The sequence below is a fragment of the Vidua macroura genome, chromosome 6 (assembly GCF_024509145.1).
Source record: "Vidua macroura isolate BioBank_ID:100142 chromosome 6, ASM2450914v1, whole genome shotgun sequence".
Lineage (NCBI taxonomy): Eukaryota > Metazoa > Chordata > Aves > Passeriformes > Viduidae > Vidua > Vidua macroura.
The window spans coordinates 23260324-23284204 of NC_071576.1; the positions used below are offsets into that span (position 1 = coordinate 23260324).

The 23881-nt window shown below is 50.5% G+C and overlaps 1 protein-coding gene and 1 long non-coding RNA gene across 2 annotated transcripts in view; both read left to right on the forward strand.

Annotated features, from left to right (window-relative positions):
• The first annotated feature begins 649 nt into the window (after window positions 1–649).
• Window positions 650–1606, forward strand: LOC128809430 (uncharacterized). Its single transcript, XR_008437721.1, has 2 exons — window positions 650–825; window positions 940–1606. It is a non-coding gene; the product is annotated as an uncharacterized LOC128809430 (long non-coding RNA).
• Window positions 1607–6928: 5322 nt separating this feature from the next.
• LTBP2 (latent transforming growth factor beta binding protein 2) overlaps window positions 6929–23881 on the forward strand; it is a 72116-nt gene continuing 55163 nt past the window's right edge. The window contains exons 1-3 of the mRNA XM_053981418.1: window positions 6929–7468; window positions 15489–15559; window positions 21570–21813. Coding sequence (XP_053837393.1) covers window positions 7014–7468; window positions 15489–15559; window positions 21570–21813 — 770 coding nt within the window. The 5' untranslated portion in view covers window positions 6929–7013. The remainder of the gene's footprint in view (window positions 7469–15488; window positions 15560–21569; window positions 21814–23881) is intronic.

Sequence of the window (23881 nt, forward strand, 5' to 3'; positions counted from 1 at the left end):
CGCCTATGCTGTTGGCACTGCTTTGGGCTTGAGCTGTGCAAGTCTTCCTTGCCTGCTCAGATAGGCTGAAATGGGGAAAGGGGCGAGGGTGGGGAGGCAGAGGCATAGCCTGAAAAATGCATGCTAGAGCTGAGCACAGAGGTAATAATCATCATCATCATCAGAGAACATCGTCCCTGCTTTTGTCTTTAGCTCCAAACTCCTTTGGGAGAGGTAAGAGAATCACAAATGCTATCTCTTTAATCATATTATGGACTTCAGTGCCTGGCATGGCCCCTGTCTGGGTGGGAAGTGGATGCTTCCCCATCTCAAGCTCCTTGCATTTCTCAGAAGATTATGACCTGATGTGGTGTGGCAAGAAAGGGGGCTTTGCTCACCACCTCTGCAGCTGACCTGCATTTATTTCTTTGTTAGACTCTCATTCATCATTATTCTTATTTCCTGTAAGAGTGTGGGTCCTTTCTTAAGGCTGTGTGCCACACCTATATGTAGTCACCACCTGACAGTAGTCAGCATGGCAACTGTGAGGGAGACTGTAGAACTGTGATGTCACCAGAGAGCAGGATTCCCAGCCTATGAAGTCATAGCTGGGAAATTGGGTACTCAGCCTAATCCCAATAATTATCCAATGGGACTGTAAAGTGTCAATGCATTAGTCTCCTGCATGATGATTATTTAAGCTCTAACACATGCCACCTAATAATTGCCACTTTTTTCAGTTCCCTAAGATTCACTTATTAATAAGCTATTAAACATCCTCTTGAAATCATTGCATTGTAATGGGCTGAGATCATTGCTCACACAGTGATTGCAGTGCCCAAACTGGTAGGAAAGCACCTAAAATCCTGTGATAGATGTGAGCCTACAATCTCAGGATGGCAGAGTAATCAAACCAATATGCAGATATAACATCACCCCCACAAATCATTCTTATTTCAGGACCTACCATCATGAGTTTTACTCAGTGATGCAAAGCTGAAGAACTTGAAGTCCAAGTTCCGCATGCCCTGGGCAGCCACGATGAGGTTCTTAAGGAAGGAACAGCAACCTGAAGGAAACAAATTGCTTTTTAGGAAGATTGCTTTGGAATCAGAAGTAGGAATAAAGCTACTTTAATTGCAAACACTCTGTAGAATTCGAAGTTTGATTCAGGTTTGTTTTTTTCTCATCTCTTTGTTGTTAAGAAGTTCAGCATGGGATGAATTTCTCAGGAAGAGCTTCTTCATCGTAGTCTGGCATTGCCTGGTTTCTTCTATCTTCACTGCTGGATCAACTGGTTTGCATCTCTGATATTTTCTACAGGTTGTGGTTTCGTTCAGAAGTGCTGCCTGTGAAGTTGTGCCAGACACCAGCAAGGGAGACTTTTCACTTAGGAGAGCACCTCAGGCTCTCTGCGTACCCTCAAGCTGCAGTTCCTGCTTCCCTGTTCCCTTCCAGTCTGTGACATGCTGATGTTCAATAGCTGCCACAGGAACAGCCTCCTGGCATTGAGACCCCAGTGAAAAGGGGAAGAGAAGGTTATGGTAATTCACACTATCAGGGCCCTTTCCACTGTTTTCAGCAGCGCCCTGACCTCCCAAGAAGAGAGTCACAACCCATAAAAATGTCAAGTTGTTCTGCTTCCTTCTTCCCTTTCCATTTCCCTTTCCTTCCTTAGTGAGGACAGCTGACAAATGAGTGGAGCAGCTGAAGTCCTCCATCCGGATGATGTCCTGAGCAAGTTTGTTCCACAGGGAACATGTGATGGAATGGATTTCCTGGTCAGGGCAGCCTCTGTGCTCTTAGGGCATGATCAGGCTTTCCTGATTTTCAGGCCCTGTTCACTGCCACGTGCAGTTCCAGCCACAGGTATTGAAGAAGCAGAGAGGCCAGACCAGCCTCTTGGGAAGAGGGAAGATTGCAGTCAGATCATTTCAAAAGGACTTCATTAATTATAAATGAACAGACTCCCTTGAGCTGCTGTAGCTCTGTATGAGTCACATTCTAACGGAGAGGGGTTTTTTCTCCTGAGGAGTTGCCAAACGGGCTCTAAATAGTGTGATGGATAAATAAGGAACCAGCTGTGCTCTGCAGCCAACCCAACCAGGTCCTTTCTACAGCAGTAGCCCACAGCAATCTCCTCTCTGCCTCACTCTGCACTCCCATCCCTTGGGTTTTGCCACCTGATCATTTTCTCCAGGTTTATTTTTCCTAGTGGCATGTCTTTGTTTTCTCTTGTAACCTCTTTCTCAGCATGTGGTCTAAGCCCTTGGTAATGCATGGACAAATGCTTAGACAACACCATGAGCACGAAATGCAGTTGTAGGACACCAGTTGCCTGGTCTGTGCCTCCATCTCAGAGATTGCCCTGGTTAAATGAAAGCACAAAGAACAATATAAACAGCAAGCCTTGGCTTTAGACTAGGAACTGGACAATTTCTCTTCTGTTTTCTGACAACAAACCACTGCTTACACAGCTCTTAGCTGCCTGCTGGTGGCCTCCTCCCAGGGAGAAGCCAAGATGTCCCCAAGGCTCTAGGCACCATGAGTGTGTGGAGGTGTCTGAAGGGCCAGGCTGTGTGTCTGGCTGTAGTGGCTTGTCTGTTGGGTGGGAATGTCTACTTCCCTGGGTGCCCATAAATATGGGTGTCACAAGCTGTGGGTATCTCACGGCAAAGGCAACGGGTGGAAATGCTGTCCATAGAGGATTTGCTGGCTGTGTTTGCAAATTCAGAAGCTGCTTTTCCTGCCTCTCTGATGCCCATGGTTACAGAGATCCTTTCCAGAGATCTCTCTGTATTGCTGCCTTTAAATTGTTTCTCTATCCAGCTCTCCACAGCTGCCATGTTGTCCCTCCTGGTGTGAGATGGCTCTTTTCAGAGAAGCTGTGAGTCCTACCTCTACAAGGCTGGCTCCACACCCCGATTTTTAAGCCAGTGAACCTGACCAACCTTCCCCTGCCCTTGAGCCCTGAGCAATGGGAGCACTCCTTCTTCCTCTGCAGGAGCTGCAGGCAGCTTCTGAATCCATGGAATGTGTCCCATCTGCAGTGTGTTACGGGTATGCTCTCAGCAGAGGAAGAAGCACATGTGGGCTGTGAATCCTTCTGAAGAGGAAGAAAAGGGGCTAATTAATCGAAGGGATACAGTGCCAGGAGCCACATCTGGGGGCCAACTGGCCCTGGAAGCATGGCTCCCAGGTGTTAACCACCCCAAGGGAATTATGCAGAGCTGGTGTGGACCCAGTGGATGGGGTAGTGTAGGTGTGAGGGGGCCTAGCACAGAGGGGCCCCATCAGCACAGTCTGGAAGAATCCCTTCTCCCTATCCTTTGAGAGGGCTCAAGATGATGTGACTTATGCTTGTCCCTCCAGGTCACAGCCCGTTTTGACCCCTCTGCCTTTGGCTCTGTGGCTTTGATCCTCAGCTGCCCAAGCACCCCACCCTGCCTGCCATAGACAGAGCAGGTAAGAAGTGTCATCAATGCAGGCCACATTTGTTCCTCTTCTCTTCAGGGTCTGATGAGCCTCTTGCTTTCTGAACTGGCTGTGAGGTCTGCCTCATTCAGCTCAGTGCCCTGGCCCTAGAAAGCATGGACTTGTAGAGGTGCTGCAACTATGTCTGCCCTCAGATTCTCCTCTGGTGCCATTTCTGTTACCTAGAAGGTCACATGGTGAATTAAGGGAAGTGAAGGCAGCAAAAAGCACTTTGAACTGCCTGCCTGAAGGTCATGTCCCCAGAGATGCCCTGTGCTCCCTGCTGCTGGGGGCTGGGCTGTCAAACCCTGCTTGCCGGCTTATTGCCCCATCCTCACTCTGCTGCTGCTGATTTCTCTTCCCAAGTGAGGGCTTGACCTCAGAAGCAAGCAGCCCAGCCATTCACTCCCTGCCTGTGCGAGTTCCTGAGCAATGAGGTATTTCATGTTTGACTGCTGAGCCCCCACTGTGCCGCATGCTGAAGCCCAACCTGCACTAGGACACCCCACACCCCCTGTCCTTCCCCTTTTCTAATGGATTTGGTTTTGGGAATGGCCAAATATGAGCCATAGAGCACCTGCACATAACTCCTGTGCCCTCAGCTCCTTGTGCCAGACAACCCTCAGGTGGGGGGATTGGAGGCCACTGGCCTCAGCTGGCCCCTGTTCTGCTGCAGCACTCCTGTGGGATCAAATGGCATCAGCACATCCCTGAAAAGCTAAGGAGTGTTTGCCTGTGTGAGGCAGCAGGGAGCTCAGTGTCCAGCTTCAGGGAGTTACTGTAAACACGAAGCTAAGCTGATTTGAGAAGGGATGCCAACTCCCTGGGCCAGGCTCCACCGCAGCCAGGGGTGGCTGTGAGAGGTGCCAGGGGGCCACTGATGTCTCTCTTTGTACATTTCATTGCTCAGCCCCATTAGGCAGGCACAAGCTCCTGGAGCCCCACTACTGTTGGTACCCCAAGTGCAGGCTCCTGTGCACATGTTGTCCCCTGGGGATGCTGAAGTCGTCATCTCTGTGGTGATCCAACACCTCTGGGAAGGAGGAATCCACTTGTGCCCCTGTTCTGGGGTCTCCTGTTCTGGCTTTGAGCTCTTGGCTCAAAAGGCCAAGCTCCCTGGCTCTTGGCTGCTTTGTTTATGGCTTTGTTTATGGCATTGATAATTTTCTCATGTCAGGTTTAGGCACAAGCATTCTTTCCACTGCTGCATAAGAAAGTAATTAGGTGAGGATGGAAAGGACATTCTTCTTCCTCAGAACAAAGAAACAAGCCACGGCTGTTAGTGAGCATTGCTTATAACATCCACTGCCATGCAAACTCCTGCCCAAGGGACTGTCTCTGCCCTGATAGGACAGAGAGGCAAGCTGATTGCATCCCAGGAGGTGCCAAAGCACCCTCTGAAATTTCTGCCTGCCCTTCAGCTGCCAGCACCAAGGTAAAGCCTGAACCCACTCTGCCCATTATTCTGGTCACACTTGCTCACCTGGGGTTACCTCCCATCTCCCTCACTTGCCATCCCCAGCCAGAAGGAATGTGCTGAGGTCCTGCTCCACCCTAAACCAAGCATGCTTTCAGTGGGATTCATTCCCTGTGCTTTTGCTCCTTTCCCAGCTTCTTTGCATGCTGGAGGGTAGGTAGCAGTGCTGCTATCCCAAGGAGGTGGCTGTGGTCTGAGAGAGCATAAAAGTCGAGGGGCAGTGAGAAGAAGGGAGGTGGAACCACTGGTTTCACATAAGAGAGGCTTTAGGAGCACAACTGCTGGAGGCTGGAGAGATAGAATTGGGTGAGCTGGACAGACCCCTCTGCCACAAAGCTGTTGGAAAGCAGACAGCTTGGTGAGGACCAGGGAAGGCAGCACCTGTAGTAGGAGGCTGAAGGGAGAGGAGCATCAGTGGGATAGGGCTGTAATGGGCTGGGGAAGCAGTGGGCACAGAACAGGAGCCAGTAGTCCTATGTTGCAGTCACCCCACAGAACAAAAGGAACAAAAGAAATCAGGTAAAATCATGGACTGATATGACAATTTGCCTTTCAAACCCAGTGGCTGAGCTGCAGCAGCTGGCTGAAGGAGCCCCTACCCTGCAAGCTGCTGGAAGATGAAAAGGTGTCCCCAAAGAATCACTCTATGCACATGCAGAGTTCCTTGTGTTCTCCTGCAGACATCCAGCTGCTGTGCTCAGGGTCACCACAGGATCCACTGCAGGCACAGAATCCAGTATCTCCTTCCTGTGAGCATCTGCTCTTATCTATCTCTTTGCATGTAGAGATGCAGCAAGAGGCCTTTAGTCACCCACTAAGGTAACAAATGCTTCTGTGGGTTGAAATGAGTCCATCCCAAATAAAGGACAGTGTCTGCACTCCAGTGGGAGGATTTGCTCCTTGCCCAAGATGGCCAAGAGCAGCAGAGATCTGTAGAGATGTGGCAGACCATGAGGTTAAGATGATGTGTGTGGCTGAAAGGGGATTTGTGCCCCTGTTCTCCCTCCTCCTACTCTTCTCTCAGTCTTTTTCAGCGCATATAAAACAAAGCAGTCATTGAAAGTCCTCCCTCGACCTCTTGGTACTCAGGCAGAGGTAGATGGGGGGAAGGATGGACATCTACTCCAAGCTCCTGGAATATGTCTCCTGAAGGATATCTCAGGCTGAAGGACCTGGAGCTTATAGGTGGGTCCTTTTCTAGCCTGAACTTACACAAGGAAGATTATAAACCCCTGAATGGGGTTGAGAAGATCTAAGAGCTCTGGAGCCAGCGTGGGATAGCCAGTAAGGCTCTCCCCATTGCTGTGCCTTTCTCCTGGTAGATGCGATCCAGAACAGCGAGAGGGCTAGTGGCGCTGATGCAGCTCCAGGAGTCCCCAGATGCTGAGGGGCAGCGGTGTATTCGGCATCCGTGTCTTCTGCTCCGTGCTCTCAAAGCCGGGGTCGCTCCACCTTTCCTGAGCGTTCCCAGCTGCGGCGGGGCCCGGCGGGTCGCTGCGGGCCGGGCGTCGGGGCGGGCTGCGGGGGCTGCACGCCGACTGCCGGGTCGGCGGCGGTCGGGTCTCCCTGGCCAGGCAGGGGTTAAGGCTTCTCTGTTGTAGTTTGTTTCCCTTTGCCAAAGTGGGTGTTGCTGGAATGTCTCCTCTCCTAAGAAGGGGGGCCGAGCCGTGTCCTCTGGAGAGGGGGGATGTCAGCATCAAAAAGACACAAAGGGGGAGGTTTCCAAAAATAAAACCCTCCATCCCCTCCAGGCGCTGCCAGTGCCAGAGGCAGGCGCGAAGGTGCTTGGAGCTGCCTGCGGAGCGCGGGATCTCGCTGGCAGCCCGGAGAGCGGGGACGGCCGCCCTTCTCCTCTTCTTCCTCCTGCGGGGGCCGCCCGGCAGCCCTCTCCCCTGCCTCAGCACTGCTCTCTGCGCCCCCGGCCCCGGTGGGCGGCAGGTCCCGTCGGAGTCCCGGAACGGGATGGGGCGGTGAGCGGGGGGCGGAGAGCCGGCGGTCCCCGCTGCCCCGCGCCCGCCGGGGGATGCCAGGCGGGCTCTGAGCGCTCCGCACCGCCCGTCTCCCCTCGCCACCGGCTGACACCATGAGGGGCGCTGCCGCCAGCCTCCTCCCGTTCACCTTCGCCGTCCTCCTGGGCTTCGCCCACTGTCGGCCGGACTCGGCGGCTAGGCTGGAGCCGGGGGCCGGGGGAGCGGCGCGGCTACGGAGCCGCGGGGCTGCCCTGGGGACGGTGGGCACGGCGAACGGCCTGTCCCCAGCGTCCCGGTCCCTTCCACCGTCACGGCCCCTCCCCGCAGCCCTCCACGTGGATCGCGGCTCCGCGGCCGCCGCGGGGAGCCCGAGCGGTGCCGACGGCCGGAGGCATCGTCCCGACCGAGGGCTGCCCACGCCCCGGGGCCAAGCGGGAGATGCCGGGCTCGGTCCCGGCATGGGACAGAGGAGCAGGCAGGACTCCTCCCGCCAGCGGCAGGGCAGCGGGCTGAAAGCGCGAGTGGTGCCCCGGGCGAAGGAGCCAAGCGGCAGAGGGAGGATGGCGGGGTAAGTGCTGCGGCCGGGGGGGATCCTGCCGGGAGCGCGTAGCGTGAGCCCCGGTGCTCCCGGCGCTGGGGAGCCCGGGACGGAGGGGCAGAGTCCCATCCCGAGCCCCGTGCAGCATCCCTTTTCCCATCCCACGGGCGCTCCCGGCGCTGCCACGTCCCCTGCGGGACGGGGGGCAGTGCTTCCCCGCGACCGGGTCCGGAGCAGCGTGGGAGCCCACTCGATGCTCCCTGTCCTGCGGCGCGTCTGTCCCGCACTTGCGGCCTCGCCGCTCGCATTCACTCGTGGCTGCGTGTGTGTCGGTGTGCACGCAGGCGTGGCGTGTGACCCGAGTGTGCGTGGGCCGCCAGGCCGCCGTCTGCCGGTTGTGGGGGCGCGTGGTTCAGGCGTGGTCGGATGTAGTGCCCTTCTAGCAGATCGGGGCCACGGCTGGCAGACAGCTGCGCGGCAGCGGGCAGAGTGTCCCAGCTGCCCTCTGGAGCGGCCCACGGCCGTCCTGGGAGGCATGCAGGGTGGGGGACTCCCGAGGGGGATGTAATATGATTTAGGAGGTGGAGAAGCTGGAGGGGCTTGCTTGGCTCTGCGGGACGGAGTCTGTCTGCTGCCGCTCTTGCTGCAGGTACCTGGCCTCTTGGCTCCTTCCTCCCATAATGGGCCCCTTGTAAGCACTCCACGCCGGAGCTTCCCATGGCTTGAGTTGGCTCAGCCGATGGAGGCTTCCTATGACTTGCCTGGCAGGGCTGCTTCCAGCTCCAGTCTCTGGCTACAGCCCTGTGGAGGTGGAGGGGATATCATATGGCGAGGCCAGCTGCTCGGTTGTGGGGGAAGCCTGCGAGCGGGCTGTCTGGTGCACGGCTAATATACTCTTCAGCCCAGGGCCCCTTCCTCGGCAGCTCCCTCGCTGCTCCCCCGTGGCCGATGCCCTTCGAGATTAGCTCCTTTGCCATTTGCAGGGCTACCAAAACCATCGCGCAGAAGTTCGACCAACCCATGTGGCACTCTGTGCGTCTGCTCTCATGTGAGCCTTGCTAGGAGGATTATGAGGGTGTGCTCTGGGTTTACAGCTCTCTGACATGGGCAGAAATGTCTTCTTCTAACATCTGGCGGGGAACTTCACTAGAACACAAAAAGTCTGTCTCTGGGTTTTCTCTCTTCCACACTCATCTCCTTGTAAACTTTAAAGACAGAAATGTTTTCTGTGCCACTCTGTGTACTTTCCTTCAACAGATCCACAGATGCACCAAGTTCACTCTACTTCTATTATGTTTGATACATAAAGTATAACTAACAGCTCAGTGTGTAGGTTCTGAGCTTACCCAGCTCATTATCATGGCTTGCCAGCCACCCAGAGACGGAGTCTTGGGAAGATTAAGTCTTGCTCAGTCACATTTGGACTTTTTTGGGCTCAGAAAGATTTTACCCTTTCTGCAGTTGGAATGTTGCTTTGGGATCATGTAGCAAGTTTGGTTGAATTTGAGTCATCTGATACCTAGCATGTTTGTTTTCAGACTGCAGCTGCCTCTGGTGACAACAGCTGGCCTGTGCTGCTGTCAGGAGCATAAGGGCAGCCCCAAGGTTCACACTGTGTTCAGAAGAGTGCTGAACCTTTTTGCAAGTAGCTTTCATGCCTTAATCTGGGGCATAAACAGGGATGTTTGGTCCAGCACTTACACACAGTTTACCTGTCATTATCTATATCTGAGAGTGCCACTGCCTCCAAGCTTAAAGTAAGGAAGAGCTGTGTCCCAGTGCTGTGTTTCTCACACAGACTCTGCTGCACTTTCAGCCTCTGCTCTGCACTGGAAGATCAAGGCTGGGGATACAGAGTTTTCTGCAACCCTCAAGAACTTCTGTTCTGCAAAGTGCCTGTAATGGCTTTCTGTCTGTTCTGGAGTCCAAAGCATCACTTTTGAAGCTTCTCTATAACTTACTGTCTTCGGAGCTTAAGAGAAAGCCTAGCTGAAATAATTGTCCATAAGTAACCACATGGAAAGCTAGCTCCTCATGGAAAGCTAGCTGCTGCTGCCTCCAGCCATTCTGGGAGACTCTGTCCTTCCACCTCATCCATCTTCTTACACCCCTTGCTGCAACAGACACATTTTCATCCAGGAAACTCAGGGCCCCTAAAAAACTTCAGTTTGTGATGTTTCATTTTTTTGCCAGGTGGGATATTTTCTGTTCTGCTGTTTACACTGAACTCCTGATAGTATCTGGTATGACAACCTTCATTTTCCCTTACTCAGGTAACTTTGCAGGTACACTAAACCCTGGTACTATTTATTTATACAATTATTTTGCCTAAAATTCGCAACTCCTGCATGTGTTGCCTTTCCAGATTCCCCAGCCAGAGCTCTCTGCTGGTACCTTCAGGGACCCTGCGGACTTCTGTGGTTGCAAAAATCCATTTATTGGCACTCTATGTTTTTTCTAGATAATTATTTTCTCACCTTGTCTGATAGCTGCATACCCAAGATTGAGTTTCTTTCCTGGGTTTTTCTTTCTTTTCTTTGGATGACATCCTGCTCATGTCTGACCTTTTTGCAGGTGTGGCTTGTACAAACAATTTCATGAATGCATCCAACTTTAAGACTTGCAAGAGCTGGGTTTTAGTATTTTCCCCAGAAGACTCGCTGTGAGGTGACTTTTGATATCCCAGCAAATATCACAGAAAATTACTGAATTCTGACACTGAGTGAAGAAAAACAATCCAGCCCTGAAAACATCACTGCTTTGCTCTGCTCAGCTTAACATCCCTATTTCTCCAGCTCCCCTGACTAGAAGGATTTTCCTCTTGAGTGTTGTGGGATTAGGGTAGCCACGACACATGCCAACTATGACTGCACTTGTATGCTGGATGCATCCCTAATTTGGGCTGGCCAGTCCTGCTGTGAGGACACTGTGGGCATCTCCCTCTATGTCAGTGTCCCTTGGGATGTGTCCCCCCTTGTCCCTCTGCCTTGTGGCTGGGAGGGTGGGTCACAGTGATGAGGAAGGTGGGTAATGGGAGAATAATCTGGGGAAGCCTCTACTTCTGGTACCTGCCTGGACAGTTTCAAGGGGCATGTGAGGCTTCCCAGGTAGCAGGCAGAGAGTCCCAGACTCATTCTTTCTCGCTCCCATTTTCTTTTTGGGCATTTTACACCCCAGTTCACATTTAATTGCTGTTGTTGACACCATCTGTGGCTGTATAATCCTGCTTTACCCAGGCTTTGTGGCATAGAGGTTCTTGCTGCAATGTGTTTATAGGATTGCTCAGGAGTGGAGGCAGTTAAATGCTGGTGTGGACTTGGCAGAGGGTTTTCAGTGACTCATCGATGCCAACAGCCTTTTGCTAATGTTCTTCACTGGGTCTGACTGCAAATATTTCATATGCATTTGGATGAAGTTCATTTTCCTGCAGTACAAAGGCAGACCTGATGATCTAATGGTCCCTCTGGCCTCCTGTTAGGATGCTGTACATGGTCGGAATGGAGTCAGCATATCTGGCAGCACAGAGTTCTCTGTGAAGCTGAAAGATGATGCATAGGTTGCTATTAAAATAAGTGGTGAAAAAAAGGGTTCTACTGAATGGTTCAGAAACAGTATATGATCATTGCTCTAAAAGCCATGATCTTACTACTGTTTTCTTGTTTTCCTTCCCCCTGGTTCCTGTTATGGTTGCTTGTTCTTGTTTAAGATAACACTGCAAGATCTTGCAGGCTGTTCTCATCCTGGGTACTTCTGCACGCCTGAGTCTGATCCTGTTGGTGGCCTCTGGCTGCAGCAGCAAAGGAGGGGATGAAGGAGTGACTTGCAGCAGCTCCTTTGCTCAAGTCCAAGGTTGTGCCAGTGCATCCAGTCAGGCCTGTGAATGGTTCTTCTGGGCACAGGGAGGCTTCATGGCACTGGCTTCAGCTCTGTAGGGAGCTTCAAGGAGCTGTCTATCCCAGAAAAGGAGCAGGTCAGTGAATAGTGCCTGGGAGCTCCGGTACACCAAGCTCAACATGCCAGGGATTATACCTGGGCATGGATGATGCATTCTAGCCACAGAATGAAGAAAAAGCTTGGTTTGCAGTGGCTTGCTGCTGCCTGTGCTCTTTGGAGACCTCAGGGTGTACCTGGTACTTGAGGCAGAGGCTGAGATGTGGATCCAGTGCCCCACTCTGCATCTTCCCAGAAATGCACTGAGTTGTGCCTTAGGGTTTTCTCTGGTACTGTGGCTATTTAGCTGTCTGAGCTATTCAATGCCCTTTCTCTTCAAAAAGGGGGAACTGGCTACTGGAAATGGTCTGCTTTGGTCTGTCTGCTCTGTCTGCTTTGGTCTGAGCTGGGCTGGGAACTATTTTGGAAGGTGCTAAGCGGCCCATGAGCCCTGTAGCAGCGCAGTGTTACAAGCAATCAAGTCTCAGTGTCTTTGAATGTTCTCAGCAATGTTTCATTTCACAGGATATGTGCTAGTTGACCTGACTCTTAGGAAGGCAAATACATTATTAGCATCTTCCGCTGGTAAGGAGACAGAGATAGGAAAGATTGATCGTTTGATGAAGGCTTGTTTTGGCATCAGTGTTATGGCTGGGATTAGGGCATCCCATGGAATGTGATCTAGTATGAGGTTCAGTGGAACTTCAGTTTGCAAGACCTACGTGTGGACCTGTCTTCCCTTCTGCTTTGACTGTTGAGAGTTGAGTTGCTTTCCATTTGGGACAGCTGCTGACCTCTCCACGTGCCGATTCATCCTCTGGTCCCCCTGCAGCCCAAGCTGCTCTGGATGAGGGTGTGAGTCATGCTCCCATTTCCTTTCTGCTGTGCTTCCTGTTCCAAGGAGTGGGTAAGCAGGAGAAAACCTGGATGCTAAGCTCAGGCAGCTGTTGAATGCTTCAAAGTTACAATCATGGCTCTGGCTTATGTCGCTGTTAGGTCTGCCAGGGGCTCGGTATGTCACAGCACCCAGCAGGTCCTCTTGCCGGGCGGTTCTGCCCAATGCCTTGGAAGTCCTTGTTCCCTGTGCAATGAAGGGTGATCAGAGGCTGCTCAGTGTCTGCAGGTAGCTCCTCAGGAGACACCCCCATTGTGGTGACACCAGATCTGTAGGGACCCTGCCACTTGTTTGTTCTCCAGAAGCAGCACTGGATGGAGAGGCTGAGGGCTGGACATGTCCCACAGGGGGCTTGTGCTTGAGCCACGTCTTTGCCTAAAGTGTTTGTGGTGTCATGTGCAGCAGGACAAATGGATGTGGAAGCCACCACTCTCTCTCAAGCACCATCCCACAGTGTTGTAAACATGTCATGCTCCTTAAATTTAATGGAATTCATTCTGAATTCTTTGCAAGGCAGCACAAACTCCATGGTGCTCAAACCAGGCAAATGACAACAAAATACTTGAAGTAGAACCAGAAGTGCCCAGGAATGGGTCCCCTGCAGCAAAGCTCCCATAGCTATTTTCTTGCAGCTGATACTCTTGCTTACCTGTGCTTCATGTTCTGTGAGGTCCTGCTCACTGGGCTTTCATCAGGAAATAGTTGTGGTTCTTCTCTACCCTCCAGCACAACCTACATGTTGTTCCTTCCAACTGTTCATTTCGAGTCTAGGAGGTCCTCCCTGCCTCCATCTGTTCCCATTCTCTCATCCAGGACCTTATGGCAGGAAGGAACATTCCCATCCAGGTATTCCTTCTGCCCCTGCCTCTGAGGGCACCCCTGCCAGATTGTCCTCCCTCCAGGAGCATCGCCCTGGTTGCTGCTGGCATCAACACCAACCCCTTCACCTGGGGCTGGCAACTCATGTCTGGGGTTGGCAGTGACACAGAGTGGCTCTACGAATAAGAGATTTGTGCTGAACCCAACAGGGGTTTCATGACTTGAGGAGTGGTCTTGTCTGCTCAGGCTTGGGCCTCGTATCTCTTTTCCTATGACCTCTGCCTTGGTGTTGGCATTGACAGCAGCTAGTAACATGCTCCCTCCAGCATGCCTGTGAGAGATGTAGATGAAATTTAAACATTAATCCCACAAAGAAGTAATAGTATGATTCAAGGCCAAAACAACTTCTCTGGAGAAGGTAGCTATTTTGCCCACAAGAAATATGATTTTCTGGATAAGCTGAGGTGGGAAAGGGCAAAGGCTTTGCTCATTGAAGAGACTGAATATGACTTATGAGGTGTGTTTCACCTGTGCCAAAGGAAGAATGGGAGCTGTGACAGTCTAAGCAAAGCTGCTTATGTTGCTGCTTGGAGTAGAGTCCCTCTCAGGACTTTAATTATCCAAAGACCTGCTCCAGCTCAATGGTTTTCTCTTTTTACTGATCGGGACACCTTAAAAGTGTTTAAGGCCTTGTGAGCTCTTATGCAGTAAATAAAGGAATTTTTTTTTATTGTATGCTTTCTGAGGATGTCTTAAGGAAGAGACTTATACATCTCTTTGAGTTGACAGACAAAATGCTGGAAATTGGTGCTCTTTCCCAGCCAGAGCAGATATGAGTGGGTGCTAGAATTACTTTGTCTTGTTCTGCTTGCAGGAAGTTACACCAAGGGAATTTAAGTGCTTTGTCCCTATAAAAATCTGCCCAGGTTAATAAAACACTGATCCTGAAGGACTAGTAACACTTCTAAATGATGTGGCTTCTCAGACCACTTCCCTTTCCCACAAGGAGCAATTGTACCTCTGCAGGCAGCTTCATTTGTGAACACCAGAACAATCCTTGGCATACCTGCCACCCACTGTCCTTGGCCCTCCTAAAACATGAACGCCACAGCTTGAGCCTTGGCATTTCTGGAGTCTCATCTCAGGCCATGTGGATGCAGGAGTCAGAAGGATGCCAGTTTAGAGCAGGATCTTCCTCTGACCCTGCTGTGTTCATGTTAAAGTCAACCCAGAAGACAAATGTGCATGTTTCTGTGGTTCCTGTAAATTCTGTCAGCAGCTCTGACTGCCTTGTCCAGCATTAGAAATAAACCATACCCTCCACTTCTTTTCCAGAGGATTTCCAGAGCTTTCTGGCTATTTCTAAGTTTCTATCTTTTGACAACTGTTCTTTCTCATCTACCTCGACATGCAAAGGTTACCTATTTCTAAAATCTTCCCTCCATGATGATTAATACTCTTGGAGAGCACCCTGGAACTTGTTATTCCTTCTCATTATAGACACTTAAATATGATGTGACCAGAGGAAGCAGCATTAACTGTCTGCTTGGGCATTGCAGAACACCTCTTAGAGGCCCAGCACTGTCTATGATAGCTGTATGTTGACAGTCATCCCCACCTGAAAACACATAAGAAAGGAGAGGTGGGGAGTATGTCATTTATGTAAGGGCAGTCAAAAAGTAACTAAATCGTGGATTCAACACTCATGGAGATTATTTCAGCATCTTGGAATTAGTGTAACTCTGTGCACATCAGGTAACATAAATTTCATAGCACTAGAGAGTCCTCAGCACCCTGGGTCACTGCACTAGAGACAGATCACAAATGCAAGACTGGGGTGCTTGCAAAGGGAGAGCAAGCTGGGGAGTGTCCCAGAGTGCAGCTTCTGACGTGCCATCACTGCCAGGGCAGGGCTGAGCAATGAACAGCAACAGGCAGCAGCACTTAGGTGGAGAATGAAGTGTTGTCTTCGGCTGGAGCAGCTCAGGACATTGGCAGAGGCAAGATACTATGACCAAAGTTGAAATTGGGCCCAATTTACACCCAGTACCATGAAGAACCATGAGATCTTTAATGATCTTTGGCTACTGGCCTCCAATTGCTCTCAGGAGGAAAATGGTTCCTCTGAGTGCTGTGCCAGGAATCCAGCATAATGCCAGTTCAAAAGGGAGCTCCTCTCTCAGGGATCGCTCACACTGCAGCATTCACAGTCCTTGGGGGTTTCTTTTCCAAACACTTAAACAACTCAGCCCTTGTCCCACTGGTTTTGATCTCAGCTGCTGGTCCATCTGGAAGGAAATATCAGATGCTTCAGGAAATAATTTTGTGGGTGACTCAGAGGTGATGGCTGCAGCAAGACCTCAGCTTCCCCCTCTCCTAACCACACTGCTTTGTCTCTCTGCTTAGGCCAAATGTCTGTGGCAGACAGTGTTGCCCAGGATGGACCACAGCTCCAGGCACAAACCGCTGCATCAAACGTGAGTATGACAGTCTCAGCCAGTGCAAGCCTCAGGATGTACCTCTAAAAAGTGCTTCAATACTTCTGTGAGCCCACACACTCCCCAAGCACTGTGCCAGGGTAGGAGATAAATCATGGGGTCTGTGGAGGCAGTGCCACAACCTTGCTGTGGGACTGCCAGGCTATAGGTCAGCTCTTCCTGTCTGCCAGCAAAGTCTGAGTACGCAGAGTAATTATGGGTTTATTTCATTATTGTTATTAGTGTCCATCCATGGCAGGATCTTGTTGGGGCAGGGCATTGCAGTAGAAAATTTATGTGTGAGTTTTGAGCCTTGGGCTCTCACTTGGAGTCCTGCTTGGAGCAAAGACCTGTGAGAGTCCCAGCAGCTGAGAACCGGCAGACTGGGGCTGTGCTCATGTGGGTGAGTATTGCTGATGCTGAGCGGGGAATCAGGGCTGCAAATTTTCTGAGTGCTATTAACAAAAGCAATTAATGGATTTGGCACAAGGGCTGGGATGGGTGGGGCTGGAGTATGGGGTGCCTAAAATGGCAGTGAGGTGTAGAGCACTCCTGCAGTGCAAAACTGCCTGGCCAGGACCCTCCTGCCTACCCACAGAGGAAGTATGAAGTGTTCTGCTCATCCAGGCAGCTCTGGAACAGCCCTGTGGGCTGCAGTCATTGTGGGCTCCCTAACACGGCACTGGAAGAGAAGATGTTTGGGTAGGCACCAGTGCAATGCACTCCAGGGACAAGAGAACTGTCACCTCCATCCTCAATAGCTCTGCAGCTCTGACTAACCCCTGTAGATACCAGCCTGGTCAGGGAGAGAGAAACAGCAATCGTTTCTCGCAGTAGCTTGTGAGAATTTTTAGAAAGTTGTAAGAATGTGATAACTTGTTAATCTAAACAATCTACAGGTGGTGTTTTTCCACCTTGCTATTCTGTTCCTCTCAAAAACAGGGTGTGAGAAAGATGTTTTTATTAACTTACCAATTGAATAAAATGTATCATATCCGTCTATTTAAGCCAAAGTTTCCTTTCCATTAAAGTGTTTTTTCTTCCTTTTTACGCTGCGCCTCTCGTCTGTTCTTGTGTCACTCTTGACACAAGGGTAACAAGCCCCTGCTGTGATCCCTGTCCCTGAACAACAGGGCTGCACCGCGCAGCTCATCTGTGGGCCTTTGCCAGGGCCTGCTGGCCCCGTGTACCTGCCTGGTCCCAGGGAGGTGCGGGGCTGCCTCTGGCGCTCGGCCAGCTGGGAGGGCAGGAGCACAGGCAGCGGCCCGGGTGGGAGCGCCCAGCCCAGAACAGGCGAGAGCATCTGCCTTTACTTGAGCGGCAGCAGCTGCCCAGATGTTAAGCAGGGAAGGAGGCTCAGCTTTGTTTGCCGCGGGATCTCACGGCGCTTTGGCCGTGCTGGGGTAATTGCATTAGCAATCGCTGTTTGGGAGCAGGGGGCCAAGGGCTGACTCACCTCCCTTCTCCCTCTCCCCCATGCCGACAGAAGCCAAACGGTAGAGAGCGTGCTGTGCTGCCAGACAGTGTCTGTAAACACAGCGCGGGGCCAGCCATGGCAGCATCTTTCTCTCATTAGGGATTTTGGTAGGAGCAGTAGATCTGGGCTTGCAGCCACTCAGGCTGCCTAGTGATTGCTCAGGTGCTGAGCTCTTGTTCCCAAGGATTCATTAAAAGGACAGTGTCAACATGATCAGGCCTGAAGTGTCCCCCTGACCGGGGATGGTAAAGCTCAGGCAGGTCTTTGGTGGAGACTGGTGATGTATAAACATAATTTAATTCCCAGCTATCTCCCTCCCTGAGCTTTTCTGCTGGAGTTCAAGCTGCTGGAGACATACAGCTGTTTTTAAAGCTGCCAAGGCAAGCTGGACAGCCCATCCCTGTTAAGTTTCTGCACTGTAATGCTGTTTAATGTCTGTTCCCATGGCCTTTGATATGTGGCGTATCAAGGAAGTCATTGAGGTAGAAATGCAGCCAGAGGGAACCTCTTAAGAATGATGAAACATGGAAGAATGGGTATTCAGGTGTTGGACAGATACTTGGTTTTCAAGGATTTGAGCCTGGGTACAGGAGAGAGGATATGTCAAATTGTTGCCATAATCTACTTTCTCTCATCTACCAAGGGTGGTGGTTTCTTCCTTCACCCATGTTTTTGTAGGTGCTTTATTCTTTCAATATCCCTGCATATGACTTAACTCCAGCCTTAGGGAAGTGTCTCTTTGTATGTTTCAGATTTGAGGACCAAGGTTGCAATGAGGACTTGTGGAATTTTCAGACTGTGACTGAGAAGATAAAAAGAGAAATATCTTTCCCTGGAGCAACAACATCTCCTGGGAAAGCAGAAATGAGATAAGGGGGCTCAGAAGGAAGACCTTGCCTGTTTGCAGTGGGCTTGATTTCTGCCCACACACTGCCAGGTCATTACATTGAGCTGCATACAGGGGCTGTATGCAGTGAGGCTCCAGAGGTCTTCTCTCAGAAGGGGCCATTAGGGATAGTGAGCTGCATATGAATGTAGGCCTGAAGGGTTCAACCTTCTGCCTCTTTAACTTTGTTCTGGAGTGAGACTCTGGCCATTATGTTTTCAGTTTGGTGGAGAAGAAACCTATACGTACCTGTAGATACACAAGTAGCCAGATGCCCCCTTGCACTGCCCTCATTTTCGGGGCTGTAGTGGCTGCAGTGTACACTTGTCAGCAACTTAGCTGCTGCCTATTAGCTCATCATGCTCAGCCTCCCCATGTTAGTTTATCAGCCTCCACTTTCATCAGCATTATTCGTGATGGTTCTTTGCTGCTTCCAGAGATAGTACCCTGGGCTGGGCTGGGAATGCAGCATGAGCTTTTTTCCTGACATGAATATTTTAAAGTTTAAAAGAAACATTTTTAATCAGTGTGTCAGGAAGGACTAAATAAACTAATGTGCTTTCCAATCTTATACAGATGGTCTTGCAGTTAAGATGGTGAATAAAGGTGCAGGGATTCCAGACTGTGTCTCTGGCTCTGCTGTGGCCTCACAGTGTGACTTCAGACAGTCCCATTAGCATCCCTAGGGCTTTTCCACATCTGCAAAATGACATTCACATGCCTCTTCATTTGTCTTTCTTCTGAACAGTAGCTATAGGGTTTTTTGAACCCTGGCTGTTCTTCACTGAAGTTCTGTTTTCTCTCTGTTATTCCTGCATTGCTGTTGATCTACCTCCCTGTCACTCTGCACAGATCTCACTTACGGTAAACTGTGCATCCCTTCTGGGTGTGCTTCCACAGTCAGAGCTATAAGTTAGAACTGAGTTTACATACACAACTTTTCCATGAGAAAGTGGACTAAATAACCCCAGTGGTACAAGTCCTTCAGCACCTTCTCAGTTTTCCTATGGAGGCCCTAGCTGATAGACAGGTTCCCCTGCATTTTAAATGGAACTGCAGAGGAGCTGCTTACAGTGAAGATCTACATCACTCTCCCAGACGAAGAGCATGAGCAGAGCTTCAGGGACTCAGCAATCGAATGTTAACCTTGCATGTCATTGTACAACCCTGGGCCAGGTGTGCCTGCAAAGCAAAGCAAGGCTGAACTTGGTAGCATTCCCCTCTGACAGGCCTGGCTGGCTGGTCAGAGTCATGCCACAGTCATGTCTGCTGTGTGACCTTGCTGGGAAAACTTACCTCATGCACTAAAGACTAGACTTGATCTGTGAGGGCACTGCTAGGTGTTCTTGAACAAACCACATTTTCTATTAGGGACACTTCAGCAGTGCTCCAAGTCTTACTCTTTTATTAAGAATTTTGAGATGACTATTTTTGTTTCCCCTAATCCCCAGCTCCTGCAACAGGTGACTACATGAGACTCCAGTGAGGAGAAATGAGTGACTGTCATCTTAACAGAAACTGCTTATAGTACCCCAAGCTGGGGAGCAACACCTCAAAGTAACCCCTGAGGTCAGAAAACAGAAAGCAAAGAGAAAGATTTCAAATATATATAAGTATTTTAACCATCTTGTTTCTTCAGCTAATGTTATGGTTTTGGGGCCCTGACTAGTGATTTCACACACTTGTCACTGGCAGTGCTGCCACTGACTGATCAGCTGCTCTCCTTATATTGCATAGCTGAACTGAGTGAAAACCAGCAAATTTTAAAGCTTTCAAGTTCTCCCTGAATCTGTAAAGGCAACTAGGAAGGGGATTAATCCTAGAGCTGATATATTTCAGCTAGGGCAGCTCCCCATTCATCCTGCTTGAAGAGACCAGAAGACTAATCCCATTCCCTTCTTCCTCTTCTCAATGTAAACTGCCTTAGGGGCTTTTTAGAGTGCCTGGTCACTTATCACCGCTTTCCTGCTGAAGGGTACAGTCTAAGGTGACTCTGTTGGTGGGAGAGGTTGTGAGAACTGCTGTGGTTCCAGGTCCCAGCATCGTGGCTCTGCAGTATTTCAGCATCTGAAGTGGTTGTTTTCAATGGCAGGCTTCCTGGGCTGGTGGCCTTTGTTAAAAACCAGGCATTTATTGGGAGATAACAGTAGGGACTGGCAGCCTATTTAAATCACAGCTGAGTTTTGTATTATAAATTACATCAACTTCTGGAGTGCCAGACTTCCCAGAGACGCTTAATTCCTGCCTGACTGGGACCTTGTCCCTGTTCCAGAGACTGCAGTGTTGGCTGATTTATTTTACTGGGAGATTTCATCAAAACCTCTGGCTTTAACCTATACAGCCTTACGTGACTTGGGGTCTCCTTTTCCTTGAGATTTCCCTCTCTTCCTGAGTGTTAACATGGTAATAAATGTCACATGAAGCATTCCAGTGAGCATATCCTTGATCTAGTTAGGAAAAACTAATGGCAGGCTAGTTTGGGTTGTGGGGGCTAGACTGCTGTGAAAGGAATTCAAGTGTCTGCACAAGGACTTCTCTCACTTGATGACAGCAGGATGATGTACGGATGGCACACGAGGAATGAGCTGTCTGTATGTTTCGTGTCCAGAAGCAGTGTTTCTCGCAGGCATGCTTGAATCTCACAGGAGTGGAGAGCACAGCTGGAAGGGGAGGGACGCCCTGTATCTGTGTGTAAAGGTGGTGAGATGCCCCTGCAGTCCCCCCAGGGCAGTCCTGGGAGAGGGGGTTTCAGCAGAAGCAGTGGCTTCGTGGGTTGAAACCCATTCACAGGGTTTCAAGGAGGTTAGTGGAGGTTAGCTGTGGACCCACAAACTCACAGTTAGTGTCCACCTTGTGTTGGCCAACAAGGTTTCATTACCCTTTGACCAGCTGGCACTTTCTTTCTTTGAAGGACAACACTGTTTTCCAGTGCATTTTCAATCACCCTTGCTCAGAACAATGAGCCCAGTCCTACTGTAGCAATCTGTGGATTCCTGGCTGCCACTGCCTGGGTTATAAACCCAATTTGGCATCTATTGACTTGGGAAGTGTTAGGGTCCTGTGTATAATTAATAGCACTTTCCTGCCGGGGCGCAAACTGAAGCTGATGTGCTGTAATTAGGAACACACAGGCTCAGAGGTTGATTCAGGCATAAGGTTAATGAACTGTAAGTCCCCGGAGCAGTGGAGCAATTTGAGTGTCTCCAAAATCAGCTGTGGAAGGAAAGCTGGAAGGGGAACAGGGGGGAAGGAAGGAAAACTGAAGGAGACAGGCCAGGGACACTGTGCAAATCAGACCCCAAAACAGACTAAAGGTAACATGCAATCCCTTGCTTTGTGAATCAGGACCTAGTCCTGTCCAGAGCATTCTGGCCAATGCTGGCAGCCATGTGCTCTCTGCAGGCCGTGCTGCTCATTTCTGAACTTTCTGAAATAAGTATTGCTGGAGAAGAGCTCTGCAGAGACCAGTGTGGAGTATAGAGGTGACCTTGTGTTAGGAGCCCACAGCAGTTGTAACACCAAGACTCTGAAGGTCACCTGCCTGTAGAGATGAGACGGGACTGTCCCAGTTGTGCTGCCCCAGCTGGGTGTCACCACCATGGGGCTAAAGTCCTGTGTCCACTAACTGCCTTTCTGTGTCTCCTCAGCTGTCTGCGACCCGCCATGCCAGAACAAGGGCTCCTGCAGCCGCCCCCAGGTCTGTACCTGTCGCTCAGGCTTCCAGGGCTTCCGGTGTGAAGAAGTTGTTCCTGAGCAGGAGTACCACCCGCCTGGTGCCGCTGCTGCCTTCCAGCCCCCCACAAGCTCCCTCCGGAGGAGGACCAGCACAATAGGGCAGGATGCCTCCCCACGAGGGGCTCAGGCACCCATCCCACGGCACGTCCCAGCTGTGTAAGTCAAACCTGAGTCCTGGCATGATGCTCTGCTGATCCCTCAGGCAAATAACACCTTGGTCAGCTGGGTCACAGTCTCTGCTTCAGGAGACCAGGCAACTTAGCTCTTGATAAAAACTCCTCCATAGGCTGTGGTAGCTGACATAAGGGGGTCAGGTCCTGCTGTCCCTCCAAGGGACTCAGTTTGTTTCCAGCACTTTGTCAATGTCCCCTGGCATACACAGGAATGAGACGGGCTAATGATGATCCCATGAGGAAGGAGAACTGTGAAAGTCATCAGTTTGCCCTTGTCCTGTTGGTGAATAGCCTTCATGGTAGCAGCAGGGTGGACAGAGGAGTGGTGGGTAAATCTCTTTCCCAAGAGGATATGTTTAGAGCAATGTATCCAGGTAGTACCCACAGAAGAGTACATACATCTGAGGTGTGCTTGTAAGTGCTGGTATTAGCAAAACAGTGACACTCAGAGACGTCTCCTGGCAGACTCTAGAAATTATTGAGCCATTTGTTGTACATTTCTGAGTAATTTTGCTTTGGTTTGAGTAATTTTGGTACCCAGGTGGATGCCTGTATATTGGGTACAGAAGCAAAGATGGAGCTGTTGGAGCTCAGAGGTCCATGCAGGAGGGACTCTGAGGAGTGTGTTAAGCTCAGGATGAACTGTGGCATCATCTGGTCTTTTCAGAGAGGAAGGACCTAGCACTTCAGTGCACCTGCCTCAGAACAATGCTGAGATGCTCCTGTGTCTGAGCTACCACTCTTTCACAAAACTTTGTGTTTTGTGATGTCCGGCTGGAGCTGCAGCTGTTTTTGCTGAATGTAGCAATAAAGATGGGAGAGGTGTCTTTCCCTAAGAAGCACTGCTAGTGTGCCAGCAGCTTTTTTGGGGATGGAGCATTGAGAGTAGTGCCTGCTACAACAACCCACACATATTAGGTTTCTTTAGACTATCTGCACTTCTCTGTAAGAGTCTGTGAACATGGGAGCAAAGTGTTAGACTGCATCACCCCTAAAGGCTCCTGTATTTCTTGGAGCTGTTCACTCAATTGCTGGCCCAGAAAGGCTGGTTTTGTTGGTAGCTATTAAGCAGAGAATTTTCTCATGGCTTCCAGCAGGAGCCCCTCAGTCACAGTCAGGAAGACATTACAACAGTTTACAGGTGCTTAACCAGGATATAACTTCAGTTTTTCCTTTACTTTCTCTGAACTCTTGGCTTTCTCTGTCAACATCATTGGAGCTGCACGAGGAGAGGGCAATTTGGCCTTTGTTTTTCTATTTTCCTGCAGGTTGTTTCCAATGTGCCCATTGCTCCTACAGTAGCTACTGCCTTTCTGTCTCTTTTGAAGTAGAGGCAATGCACGGGCTGGAGACAATTCTAGACCCTTGGCTGTCAACAACTTTGGAGAAGCTCAAATGACTGGCAAAGATTTTACTGGCACCTAGTTCACTGAAGCTGACATATCTTGGTGCCCAAATGGAAGACTATCTGATAGAAACCAAATTCAGGAAATGCAGAGGTGATGCTGGCAGGGAGAGGTGGTCAAGCCTCTGTCATTGCTGCTGTAAGAGAGGCTTGCTGCCCAAGTGAGCATACAGCCCTCTCGCGTGCCTGTAATCCTGGGCATTGCTGGTGAATTTCCCTGCGGTGATGACCTCCTCCTGCCCCTCTGTGCTACCACTCTGTGCAGAGGGACTGGAGGGGAGGCAGAGCAGTGTCCTTGGAGATACAGCACCTGTTGAAGGCTTTCCCTGTAAGGAACATGACCTCAGGCTCCACACAGAGGACGGAGGGCTGTGCAGGCACTGGCAGAGCATTCTTGTCCAGTCAGTCAGACATAGCATCTAGTGATCACTGAACTGGGATTGCTGAATGCCCAGCTGCCCAATGTACCTTAAATCCTCTGGCACTATCCCAAGGAAATAGGACTCCATTAAGGACTGTGCTGGGCTGTTCCTCCTTCTCTCCCTATGAAGGCCATAGGATGTCACCTTTATCTGATGCTTCAGCAAGAGAATTTGACTATCATCCTTTGCAATGTCCACAGGTAGGACACTGGGACATGTCCACC